The following is a 14,049-nucleotide window of genomic DNA, read 5'->3' as shown; positions in this document are numbered from 1 at the left end:
TCCAAACTTTTGACTGGTACTGTAATTTAAAGGGGAAATCGGCAGTTACTACATCCATTTTTTGGACTGATAAATGAATGATATGTACTCATTTATTCTTGAAGAATATAACTTATAAATGCATCATGAGCTTAGTTTAACTGTCAAGCCCCATCAGAACCCAAAATGTAAGCTTGTTTTACTCCAACGTTTGTAAACAAGAACAAGCTTGTGTGCGCAGCGCTGACGTCACACACAGAGCCCAACAAAAACCAGTAGGAGATTCAACCAAAAACAAATGAGGAAAAGTGTGATTTAGTGAATATTAATCAGTTTACTAACTCCTGTTAACATTCACCCCTCCTGAATATCACCAAAACCACCACACTCAAAAAATATATACTTTAGCCTTTAACAGCACGAATAGTTAATGAGACAAATGACCCTTGACTAGACCAGCTTCTCTAAAGATCTCATCTTCAGTTCAGTTAAAAAAGGAGTTTAAAAGGTTGATCAGGCCTCTAACCCTTCTAGAGCAACGTGGTGCAGCCTACACCACAGGACACTTGGTCTTTCAACTTTACATATACCTATTTTGTCTCATAAAACTAATCAATTCATGTTTGATAGAGAGACCTCAACATATTATATCCCTGTATTACCTTAGAACTTAAGCAACGTGTCCTTAGGCCTGAGCTTTCCCTGACGACAACCCACAGCTCCATCTAAAAGGTCTCTGAACCATGGACTCAATAAGGCAATTCACTGATCTAACCCCCCTTCCTGTTCTTGTTCTAACTGGACCCTGGGCAGCTACTGAGTCCAGTATGGGTAAGGGGGTCTAGACACTGTCATGACCAGTTGTCTGAGCTGTAAACAGGGCAAAAGTCAACATTGTCCAGGTCAATGACGGTGTCTGTCTCAGGTACAGCTGGAGAGGGATCTGTTTCAAGAGATGTGACTGACTCAGGGGCAATACTTGTTCTGTCGAACAGAAGATTCCCTTTCCAGGTCACTGACATCATCCATTTCCGGACTTCCACAGGTAAGATCACTTTCTCTTTCAGATCCATCATCCCGAGGCTCCTTGACAGGTAAGAAGATGCCATCTAGCAGTAGATTCATTCTCGACCACTGTGTACATCACAGGCTCCCACTTGTCTGCCAGTTTCTTCTTACCCCTTTTTCCCTTTGTTTGCCAGTAACACTCAATCTCCTTTGTGGAGCGAGACCCCTTTTACCTTCTTGTTGTATTGTCTTGTCTGGTGTTGCTGTTCTTTGCAAATGTGTTGTGCAATTCCCGCTGCTTCGGTCAAGGTCGAGAGGAGTCTTGGAGTAAGTACTGAATTCTACCACAACAAGATCTTGGAGGACTGCCTTAAACATGACGTCAATTGGAAGCCTGGGGACACGGCCGAACATAGGGCAAAGGGTTGCGTACCCTGTGGTCTTGTGGATGGTTGCATTGTATACGAAAGTCAGTGTTTGGATCTGCTGAGGCCATTCTCGCTTGGTCCTCAGTGGTAATGCTCTAAGCATGTTCCCTAATGTTCTATTGAAGCGTTCAATCCCCACCGGCTAGGTACAAGGTCGTCAAGGTTCTCATTAGCAGCTTTGAGAATTTCCTTGTAGATAATGCTCTCCCATCAGGGGGCTTTGGCTGTGTAGGACCAACCCTGCCAGGCAGGCTCACAATCTTGAGGGGGTGGTGCTGCTTTAGTAGGTCTCTGACCACATTTGTCTTTCTGTTTTGGCTGTGTGTAGACTACTTACAGTAGGCCCATAAAACAGATAAGGACTTCTCCTTACTGTATGGGTCGCTCAGGTGGGTGTCTAGGGTATAGGGTTGTTGACCATTCCATCATGATAGGACAGTTGATAAATAAATATTAATCATTTATTTTAAAACGTATATCCCATATCTGCACAAAATTGAAAGCTCTCTCTCACAACCCCTGCTCACAAACACACCCCTATTCTTTTTCACTCACTTAATTCCACACTTTTCCAAACACAAAAACACACAACCCACCTTCCATGACAATACATCCGCACATACCCACATAGTGTGCCTTCTATGTCTTCTGTGTTTTATCAGTACCATGTTGATTGAGTACTTTTGTGTTCTAGTTCCTTATATTTGAAGATGTATTATTTCACTAATTATCCTTTCTTCTAACGCTGTCTTATCAATTTATGAAATACTATAAATGGAAAGTAAAACAAATTATTTTCCAACATTCCCATATCTAGAATGATATAGTGCAGTTTATTTCTTTAACAATTGCTGCATTTTATTTATTTTCTATATATTGTTTAATAACAATCCCTACCATGGCTAGTATTGGGTGTAACATTAGTGACTCCTCTATGGGAACTTTGTAATATTTAGAATAGCCATGGAGTAGTCTTTGTGTCTCGGAACATTTGGTTATCAATATACAGTTTATCGACTACCATTTAACTGGCTGTCACAATCTCCATACAATCAGCACAAACCCTTTCGGATGTAGTGCTCAACAGTGCATCCCACTTATAATGCAGCTGCTTTGTATTGATGTGACACTTTTCAATTTCAAACAAGCGCGCGCGCGCGCGCACGTCCCCCCCCCCCACAAAAAACAAAACAACAACACCGCCCCTCAGGGGCTCTCTCCCTTCCCATGCAGTGTCGAACCCTAATCACACTCGCTGTCTTATGTAAAATATTATTACAAAGGAAGTTGACAAGGAAGTGAGTTTGTGTTTATACAGGACCTCCCACCCCGACCGACTGTCAACCAATCATGTCAATGCGGAACTATATGTACGCCTCCGCTACGTTATTGGGTTACTCCCTCCATATGGAGTCTCCGATCACATTTTCAGATCAAGTATAAATTGGCTTAGTCGTTAAGGTTGTAAAAGTTGTGGAAGTGACAGTCTTAAAAACGCAATATTTAAATAATCAAATCATTATCTAGTTTATCGTTATTTCCTTTAGAAAATAAAAACAAACCCGTTTATGTGTTGTTTGATTTCAGATTCAAATAAAAAAAACGAGGAACGACTTTACTCGTTTTGTATCTTGTCATCTAATATGAAATATTAATTGGGCAAAAAGTACACGGACCTGTAACAAATAATCAAACTTTATTTTTGATTCGAACTTTGGCTCAAACTGTGTGAAACGACCTTAGACCAACAGCTCGAGGCGTAGCAAGCCACACATCGATTGAGCTGCCACTGTCTGGTCTCCCTACATATGCCGCATTTAAAACAACTGGGTACTCGGGGGAAAAAATACCATGTCAAATCATGACGTCAGTGATCTTCTGGTCGGAGCTCTAGACAGAGGCCCGAGCTCCCGAGTTGGATGACAGTTCAAATCGATATTTCCCAGTCGGGGCTATTTTTTTTCCCCGAGTTCCCAGTTATTTTGAACGCTCCGAAGTCGGAGATTTCCTAGTTCCCCGTTGTTTTGAACGCGGCAATAACATGACCACCACTGTGCTGCCACAGCAAGCAACTGTAGAATTCAACATGGCTGCCTTTCACGGTCAGTAAGGGAGTTATTTTCAAGTCAGAAGCGGATAGTTAGCGTTTCACTATCTAAATCCAGAGATAAATACATTTTCGTAGCTCGGGCCTCTCAAGCAGACCGCGATGGCTCAGTGCGTACAGTCGGTGCAGGAATTCATCCAGGACTCGTTTGTCCCTATGGTGGCGGTCCTGTGCAGCGAAGATGCGGAGAAAGTGACTCGTAAAAACAACCTGAATTTCTCGGAGCTGCTAAGGCCCTTCTGCCGGTTAACATCCGAAGGTAAGGGCTTTGACACACAACAACTAAACCTTTTTATGCTCCAGACCGACACATGACACAGAGACATCTTAAACCAAGCTATGTTTGCGGCATTGTGTGTTCACAATTGTTAACTAGTTAGCTTTAGCATGATGCTGTCCTCCTAGCCAACTAAGCTAACGTTAGCCAATTGCATTTACCGCCGTCACTTGGCTGTGTCAAGTCAAGTGACAGGAAGGACTAACCAGCAGTAGCAGACGTGGTGTTAGAACAGGGGCCTTGTCTTGTTTCTTGAATGTGTCACACGATAGGGCCCACTTGACACCCAAGATATCTGCCAGTGTGCGGCTGTAACCGCCTTGGGTGCTTTTGTAACGTTTGTTAGTTAAAATTGCTTTCGTTTCAACGCAGCGGGGAAGAGGCCCACTTCTATTAGGGCCGGGGATGGGAAGGACGACTTGGGAGTTAACTAAGCTTCGCCTGTCATGCTAATTTAGCTAGCTAAATTGCTTAGACACCCTTCCTTGAAGTTGCAGCTATCTGCTTGCTATCTATATTAGCTAGTTAGCCAAATTCAGAGGTGCTTAGCCAGCTATCAGACAGTCATCTCGTGTGACACTGCATCAGACAGTCATCTCGCCACTGACTGAGCAACGCCCAACAACAACATTTGACTTAACGTAGCTAGTAAGCTCGCTAACTGGCTAAGCAAGATGGATTCTGAGACAAATAGACATTCAGTTGAACTTGGATTAAGCAGCCACTAGCCAGAGTGTCTTTGGCTAGAGTAGATGACGGTTGTATTCGTAATTCGGTTTAATGCTTGTTTACCACTGGCATTTAAAACGCCAGGTTACTCATGGTCAGACTGACAATCCAATGGCTTGGTTCCTCACTCATTATGTAATCTAGCTAGCTAGCTACCAACCCATATCCATCCCATAGGTACCATATAATATCTTTGCAAAGGGCAAGGCCTACCAATCACATCTAGTGTTTATTTTTGCTATGGCTGAAGTGAAATTGGAAAACTGCCGTGTTTTGCAAACAAGGCTCTAGGTTTTGATTATCAGGCTGTGATAAACTCACCGCCATAAGTGTCATTGCCCTATCATAACCCTAGTTGTCTAATAATGAGTCCTCTCATAGACACAAGACACCATTTATATTCGATTAATCAAATGTATAATCTCCCCAAGATGAGCAGGAAACAAGGAGTGGCAATTTCACAAAACTCCAGAGAATAAGCTCTTGGTGTGTGTTTAACTTCCAGCACATTTAATAAAAAATCTGGAGGAATGTGTCCAGATTGTTGACGGGGCTGACTCAGAGGACATCACTGTGAAGAAGTGCCAGAGTGTTTTCCATGGAGCCTCAAAGTGGAGGGGTCATAATACACTTTAAAACCTAGCGGGATTTTAGAAACACTTAGAATAAGGGCTGTGTTTCGTGTAGACTTACCCTGGCGTGACGTTTTGATAACCATTTAAATCTCTCTTGGGCAAGGTGACTTTCATCAATATATTCAGCTCTATTTAGTGATTTGAAAATGCTAATTAGCATCAACGTAGACATCATGCCAAACTACAAATCCCTGCAAGGTCCTGCGTGTCATCTCTAGCTGACACCTTTGCTAACAGCTATTGTGTCAAACAGTGGCAACTTGTCATTCAGTGCAGGTGGGGTAGAACCCCACTTGTTTTGAGCCCCGCCTTTCTAGCCCCAAAATAATTAATCATTGCCATTTAAGGGTCACACATCAGTTTGCAAACAATGTAAAACATATTTTTTTGTACAAAAATTTAGTTCATAAAGCCATATACAAACTTGGTCTCTTTTTTTCTTAAGGCAGCTCCAAAATGCAGGCGTTTCAGCCTAACTCAGTGCTTTCTGTAGTGGTGGGGCAGCCAGTGGAAGATAACGGAGCGTAGGGGTTGGTACTTTCTCTAGTTGCGCCGTGATTGGCTCAGTCTTCTGTCACTCATGTGGATACTATGTCACTGCCAAATCTAAGGGTAGCGCTCGAATAGTCAAGCCCCTTGGGTGCTGCCATGGAGTTACATTAGAAGTGCCCTCAAGAAGGCACAAGGTCATTGGCCACAGATAAAATGACGTCAAATCACGTTATATCTATTATGCTTTCAAAATCTTAGCTAGCAAGCTAGCAGTCATCATGAATCAAGTCGACAATCTACTGGCAAATCTTTTTTAATCCTTTTCATATGAAGAGAAATTATAAATAAATTGTATCTGTGCTCGTCGGCCATTGGACATAAAAATTACACAAGTTGGAAATCGCAAATTCAAAAACGTGCGCCGAATACAACAGGTGTAGTCCTTACAGTGAAATGCTTACTTACAGGCCTTAACCAACGGTGCGATTTTTAAGTAAAAAATAGGTATTAGGTTAACAATAGATAAGTAAAGAAATAAAAACAACAGTAAAAAGTCAGCGAAAAATAACAGTAGCGAGGCAATATACAGGCACTGGCTGGTCAGGCTAGTTGAGGTAGTATGTACATGTAGGTATAGTTAAAGTGACTATGCATATATGATAAACAGAGAGTAGCAGTAGAGTAAAAGAGGGGGTGGTGGGACACAATGCAGATAGTCCGGGTAGCCAACGTGTGGGGGCACCGCTTAGTCGGGCTAATTGAGGTAGTATGTACATGAATGTATGGTTAAAGTGACTATGCATATATGATAAACAGAGAGCAGCAGTTTAAAAGAGGGGTTGGGGGGGGTGGGAAAATGCAAATAATCCAGTAGCCATTTGATTACTTGTTCAGGAGTCTTATAGCTTGGGGGTAAAAGCTGTTGAGAAGCCTTTTGGTCCTAGTCTAGGTGTTCCGGTACCGCTTGTCATGCGGTAGTATAGAGAACAGTCTATGACTGGGGTGGCTGGGGTCTTTGACAATTTTTAGGGCCTTCCTCTGACATCGCCTGGTGTAGAGGTCCTGGATGGCAGGCAGTTTAGCTCCAGTGATGTACTGGGCCGTACGCACTACCCTCTGTAGTGCCTTGCGGTCGGAGGCCGAGCAGTTGCCATACCAGGCAGTGATGCAACCAGTTAGGATGCTCTCTATGTTGCAGCTGTAGAACCTTTTGAGGATCTGAGGACCCATGCCAAATCTTTTCAGTCTCCTGAGGGGGGAGTAGGCTTTGTCGTTCCGTCTTCTTGACTGTCATGGTGTGATTGGACCATTCTAGTTTGTTGTTGATGTGGACACCAAGGAACTTGGAGCTCTCAACCTGCTCCACTACAGCCCCGTCGATGAGAATGGGGGTGTGCTCGGTCCTCCTTTTCCTGTAGTCCACAATCATCTCCTTTGTCTTGATTATGTTGAGGGATAGGTTGTTATTCTGGCACCACTGTTGTGTCGTCTGCGAACTTAATGATGGTTTAGGAGTTGTGCCTGGCCACACAGTCGTGGGTGAACAGGGAGTACAGGAGGGGACTGAGCACGCACCCCTGAGGGGCTCCAGTGTTGAGGATTAGTGTGGTCGAGGGTGTTGAATGCTGAGCTGTAGTCATTGAATAGCATTCTCACTTAGGTGTTCCTTTTGTCCAGGTGGGAAAGGGCAGCGTGGAGTGCAATAGAGATTGCATCATCTGTGGGTCTGTTTGGGCAGTATGGGTCTAGAGTTTCTGGGATAATGGTGTTGATGTCAGCCATGACCAGCCTTTCAAAGCACTTCATGGCTACAGCCGTGAGTGCTATCAGCTCTCATGCATGCCTCAGTGTTGCTTGCCTTGAAGTGAGCATAGAAGTAATTTAGGTCATCTGGTAGGTTCGTGTCACTGGGCAGCTCGCAGCTGTATTCCCCTTTTGTTGTCTGTAATAGTTTGCCACATAAGACAAGCGTCGGAGCCGGTGTAGTACGATTCACTCTTAGCCCTGTTTTGGTGCTTTGCCTGTTTGATGTTTTGTCGGAGGGCATAGCAGGATTTCTTATAAACCTGTGGGTTCGAGTCCCACACATTGAAAGCTGCAGCTCTACCCTTTAGTTCAGTGTGAATGTTGCCTGTAATCCATGGCTTCTGGTTGGGGTATGTACGTACAGTCACTGTGGGGACAACGTCCTCGATGCACTTATTGATAAAGCCAGTGACTGATGTGGTGTACTTCTCAATGCCATCGGAAGTATCCCAGAACATGTTCCAGTCTGTGGTAGCAAAACAGTCCCGTAGTTTAGCATCTGCTTCATCTGACCACTTTTTTTTATAGACCGAGTCACTGGTGCTTTGTTTGCTTGTAAGCAGGAATCAGGAGGATGGAATTGTGGTCAGATTTACCAAATGGAGGGCGAGGGAGAGCTTTGTATGCGTCTCTGTGTGTGGAGTACAGGTGATCTAGAATTGTTTTCCCCCTCTGGTTGCGCATTTAACATGTTGATTGAAATGAGGTAAAACTGATTTAAGTTTCCCTGCATTAAAATCCCTGGCCACTAGGAACGCCACCTCTGGGTGTGCGGTTTCCTGTTTGCTTATTTCCTTATGCAGCTGACTGAGTGCATTCTTAGTACTAGCATCTGTCTGTGGTGGTAAATAAACAGCCACGAAAAGTGTGGCTTTTAGCAAATAGTGTGGTCTACAATTTATTGTTAGATACTCATCTTCAGGCGAGCAAAATCTAGAGACTTCCTTAGATTTTGTGCAGACCCCCCCCTCATCTTACTGGAATGTGCTGTTCTATCTTACCGGTGCAGCGTATATCCCGCTATCTGAATATCCATGTCATCGTTCAGCCACTATTCCGTGAAACATAAGATGTTACAGTTTCTGATGTCCCGTTGGTAGGATATTCGTGATCGTACCTTGTCTATTTTATTGTCCAGGGATTGCATGTTGGCAAGAAATTGACGGTAACGGCAGCTTTGCCACTTGCTGTCTGTGGATCCTTACGAGGCACCCCACCCTGTGTTCTCTGTACCTGTGTGTCTTTATCTTGGAAATGACGGGCATGTTGGCCTTGTCGGGTGTTCGAAGTAAATCCTGTGGGTCCTGCTTGTTGGAAAAAATAAATAAAATAATAATCTTTGTCTAATTCGAGGTAAGTGAACGCTCTCCTGATATCCAGAAGCTCTTTTTTGCCGTAATATACGGTTTCAGAAACATTGTGTATAAAACAAGTTGCAAAAATCCCACATAATAGCACAATTGGTTAGGTGCCCGTAAAACTGCTGCCATTTCTTCCGACGCCATTCTACGCCTAAAAATGAGTGGTTTGGAAGGAATCGGTGGCTAACTGCAAGCATTTCAAAGCAATCACTAGCCTTCTATTCATTAGAGTGGATGTGTGGTCCAAGTCTGGATTTAAGGGTCTCTCTTCCAAGATTAAAAGGATCAACATTCAACATTGGCCATGGTGTCAATTCAGCATGACTTCTGCCGTGCTCAAAACAAATGAGAACTGATTTGAGTTCAAGACACCTGGAAACTCGGGGGGACTAATGTTTTGAACCGTCATCCAACTTGGAATTGCAAGTCGGGAACTCGGGGCTCTTTCTAGAGCTCGGACCTGAAGCTTACTGACGTCATCATGATTTGACTTTGTTTTTTCCCCGAGTTCCCAGTTGTCTTGAAAGCACCATAAATTCAGAGAATGCCAGAATCTGATGACAAAGTTTGCCACGAAGGACCGTCGTGCCACATTCCACAACGTGAGTCCAAAAATGTATTGTTTGCTTCTGCATAAAATATGTATAATGAGAGGGAGATATGCATACTGTAGCTAAGAAAGTAATACTAAGTATGTTGTGTAGTAAGCTGTTAGTAGCCCATGTGCCTCACCCTAATAATTTGGTCCCGTTTCCCTTCTTAATTTCACCTACAGTCGTGGCCAAAAGTTTTGAGAATGACACAAATATACATTTTCACAAAGTCTGTTGCCTCAGTTTGTATGATGGCAATTTGCATATACTCCAGAATGTTATGAGGAGTGGTCAGATTAATTGCAAAGTCGCTCTTTGCCATGCAAATGAACTGAATCCCCAAAAAACATTTCCACTGCATTTCAGCACCGCCACAAAAGGACCAGCTGACATCATGTCAGTGATTCTCTCATTAACACAGGTGTGAGTGTTGATGAGGACAAGGCTGGAGATCACTCCGACATGCTGATTGAGTTCGAATAACAGACTGGAAGCTTCAGATGGAGGGTGGTGCTTGGAATCATTGTTCTTCCTCTGTCAATCATGGTTACCTGCAAGGAAACACGTGCCATCATCATTGCTTTGCACAAAAAGGGCTTCACAGGCAAGGATATTGCTGCCAGTAAGATTGCACCTAAATCAACCATTTATCGGCTCATCAAGAACTTCAAGGAGAGCGGTTCAATTGTTGTGAAGAAGGCTTCAGGACGCCCAAGAAAGTCCAGCAAGCGCCAGGACCGTCTCCTGAAGTTGATTCAGCTGCGGGATCGGGGCACTTCCTAACTAGCCTCGATTGAAGCAAGGGTATGAATAGTAGACATGCAAGTGTATCCGTTCGCTGTTTACAACAGGTTTTCAGCTCCCCAGACCTGTCTCATCAGCCTGATGGGGTGCCGTCGGTTTGTCCAGTTTACACCTGTGCTAATCTGTGTGTGTATAGCAATGGAATTTAACATCCAACCAATGCATCAAGTGTCGTGCTGTAGGTCCACCACACACCCGCAGGGTTGTGGGGTCCTGTCCAGAAACAACCCCTAGACCTAGACACTTGTTGAGATCTGAGACAATTGGACACGTGTAAGCAAAATTCCACCAAGCCTATGAGGGTAAGGTGGCGCGCTCAGTGTCACCACCCATCAATCCCTCTCAGATCTCACAAGTTTCTCGACTCTGGGCAGTAGGGGTTGTTTCTGGACAGGCCATGGGTATTATGGTAGCTCAGTCAGTCTGGCACTGTCAAAAAACATGAATAGTTGTCATACTTGCTTCGTCTGTCCTTGGGAGAATCTCAATTGCATTTCCTTGATTCGTTGCATCCTCTCTCCTCGTCTCCTCCTCAAAACCCATTGAATGAAAAGGTCTGAGTTCCCTCCCCTCTCACCTTCTTATCCAATGGGTTTTGAGAAGGAGAGAGGATGTGAGGAATGAAGGAAATGCAATTGAGATTCTCTCTCCCCATGTTTCCACCATTCATCACCTCCTTCTCCTAGCACATGGGAGAGGGAAGGTTCCTACCCTCAGGCTCCAATGCACTTTCAAGTAGAGGCAAGTTGTGGAGGAAACATGGACAAAGGAAGCAAGAATGTGATGTCTAGTTCTCACACACACGCGCTGCTTGAAGTGTTTACTGATTATTTTGATTTATTTAACTGGGCAAGTCAGTTAAGATCAAATTCTTATTTACAATGATGGCCCACCCCAGCCAAACACGGACGACACTGTGCCAATTCTGCGCCGCACTATTGGACTCCCAATCACGGCCGGATGTGATACAGCCTGGATTCGAACCAGGGACTGTAGTGATGCCTTTTCTACTGAGATGCAGTGTCTTAGGCTGCCGCGCCAAATTATAATTTTATTGGTTATTATTGTCAATGATTTTTTTTTGATAGAACCCATTCTATCATATGAACTATAGAAATGTTTTTCTTTTGCGTTCTTCTGGGAGGTTTAGCATGGCTGTAAATGATAGAGATGTTGACAATTTGAAGCACAAATAGACCTGGCTACCAGGCATGACAACAGTGACCATGTGACATTTTGAATGATTGTATATGTTTTGTTGTTGCTAGGAGTTATGGTCTCATTGTGCCTATCGAGACTCTTATTCCGGTAACTACACATGTGAAGCTGCAAGAAAATCCTATTTAAATGTATTTCATACCTTTTTGAAATGTTGACCCTGATGTTACACATTTGCCTATTTATGGATAGAAATACCCATTTCAGATAGAATAAAGGCATTAGAATGAACCAGAGTCTGCCACAAGTAGAGCTCCTTCTGCAATAAACATCACACTGGGTGCAAGCCTCCCTGGACCCCCCTGGGCTGGGGGCACTGGCTGGCTACTCTTTCTATTTGCTGGCTGCTCTGTTCTTGTGGAAAACACTACTACCATAAGTTACATGGCCATTTGCTACTACAACCTCACATGAACAAAGCTTTATTTAGCCAAATATCATGTATGTGAATGCCAATAAGTGTGTTTATTTGTGGGTGGGGGGCATATGTGAGACTCGGTGCATGCTCAGTTGTACGGTTGTCCTCACCCTTGATAATGTTAGCGGTAGTAGTTAGGCATAGGCCCTAGGTCTTTAACACTTTTAATTTGATCTCTGTCATAGGTTAGTTTATGTAAGGGACCCTTATTTATCATATATAGGTCTAAACCTCTTCACTGACATTAACCAAGCTATGCACATCCCCTTCCGTTTTAAAGTAACTGCCCAGTGTTTCTAGATGTCTATGAAATCTCATATGTAATTACTTACAATATGAGTGAAATCGTTTTCCTTCAAAAAATTGGTAATTATGTAAAAAAGCAGCTTTTGTGTTGGAAAGGGTGTACCCCAACAACAGAATGGTGGGGTGTATACCGGCCATTAACAATGTTCATGCAATTAGACCGCTATTTGGCCAGCTCATCCTTCTCAGGAGTATGACGTCATACTTTGAGGAAATGGCAAGCATTTTGAAATGTCTGTTTTGATATACAAGTTTGAGGTGGGGTATTTTAAGTGTTTTTTGGGGGGGGGGGTTGTTTTCTCCAAATTATTCATTGGCCACATACGAGTATAAGACTAGTCAATAATGTTATTTGGGTATGAGTTAACAGAATATGAACTTTTTAAAAGTGAGATTTTAACTTGAAAATCTGACTGACTATATACAGTGGCAAGAGAAAGTATGTGAACCTCTTGGAATTACCTGGATTTCTGCGTAAATTGGTTATAAGATTTGATCTGATCTTCATCTAAGTGACAACAATAGACAAACGTAGTATGCTTAAGCTGACACAGCAATTGTTGTATTTTTCTTGTCTATATTGAATACATCATTTAAACATTCAGTGTAGGTTGGGAAAAGTATGTGATCCCCTAGGCCAATGACTTCTCCAAAAGCTAATTGGAGTCAGGAGTCAGCTAACCTGGAATCCAATCAGTGAGACGAGATTGGAGATGTTGGTTAGAGCAGCCTGATGCCTCATTGCCTGATGCCTCGAACAAAAGATATCTCAGAAGACCGAATATTAAGAATTGTTGACTTGCATAAAGTTGGTAAGTGTTACAAAATGATCTCTAAAAGCCTTGATGCTCATCAGTCCACGGTAAGACAAATTGTCTGTAAATGGAGAAAGTTCAGTACTGTTGCTACTTTCCCTAGGCGTGGCCATCCTTCAAAGATGACTACAAGAGCACAGTGCAGAATGCTCAATGAGGTTAAGAAGAATCCTAGATTGCCAGCTAAAGGCACATAAATCTCTGGAACACGCACACATCTTTGTTTACGAGTCTACGATACTTAAAACACTAAACAAGAATGGTGTATATGGGAGGACACCACGTAAGAAGCCACTGCTGTCCAGTGTCTGAAGTTTGCAAAAGTGCACCTGAATGTTCCACAGTGCTACTGGCAAAATATTCTGTGGACAGATGAAACTACAGTTGTGTTTGGAAGGAACACACAACACTGTGTGGAGGAAAAAAAGGCACAGCACACCATCAAAACCTCATCCCAACTGTGAAGTATGGCGGAGGGAGTATCATGGTTTGGGGCTGCTTTGCTACCTCAGGGCCTGGACAGCTTGCTATCATCGACAGAAAATTGAATTCCCAAGTTTATCAAGACAGCCTTACATTCTCTTGCAAAATATCTGTCCGCCAATTGAAGCTCAACAGAAGTTGGGTGATGCAACAGGACAACGACCCAAAACACAGAAGTTAATCAACAACAGAATGGCTTCAACAGAAGAAAATACGCCTTCTGGAGTGGCCCAGTCAGATTCCTGACCTCAACCCGATTGAGATGCTGTGGCTAGACCTCAAGAGAGCAGTCCACACCAGACATCCTAAGAATATTGCTGAACTGAAACAGTTTTGTGAAGAGTAATGGTCCACAATTCCTCCTGACCATTGTGCAGGTCTGGTCCGCAACTACAGAAAACATTTGGTTGAGGTTATTGCTGCCAAAGGACGGTCACCCAGTTTTTAAATCCAAGGGTTCACATACTTTTCCCACCCTGCACTGTGAATGTTTACACGGTGTGTTCAATAAAGACACGAAAATGTTTAATTGTTTGTTATTAGTTTAAGCAGGCTGTGTTTGTCTATTGTTGTGACCTAGATGAAGATCA

At 43.3% G+C, this 14,049-nt stretch overlaps 1 protein-coding gene across 1 annotated transcript in view; it reads left to right on the top strand.

Moving 5' to 3' along the window:
- Positions 1-3,492: 3,492 nt before the first annotated feature.
- The window catches only part of LOC111971168 (trafficking protein particle complex subunit 8), a 69,016-nt gene continuing 58,459 nt past the window's right edge, over positions 3,493-14,049 (top strand). Inside the window, exon 1 of the mRNA XM_023997954.2 lies at positions 3,493-3,781. Within this exon, the coding sequence (XP_023853722.1) occupies positions 3,625-3,781 (157 nt within the window). The 5' untranslated portion in view covers positions 3,493-3,624. The remainder of the gene's footprint in view (positions 3,782-14,049) is intronic.

The sequence above is a fragment of the Salvelinus sp. IW2-2015 genome, linkage group LG13, assembly GCF_002910315.2.
Source record: "Salvelinus sp. IW2-2015 linkage group LG13, ASM291031v2, whole genome shotgun sequence".
Lineage (NCBI taxonomy): Eukaryota > Metazoa > Chordata > Actinopteri > Salmoniformes > Salmonidae > Salvelinus > Salvelinus sp. IW2-2015.
The sequence above is the reverse complement of the archived record's forward strand: the minus strand, read 5'-3'. Positions and strand labels throughout refer to the sequence as shown.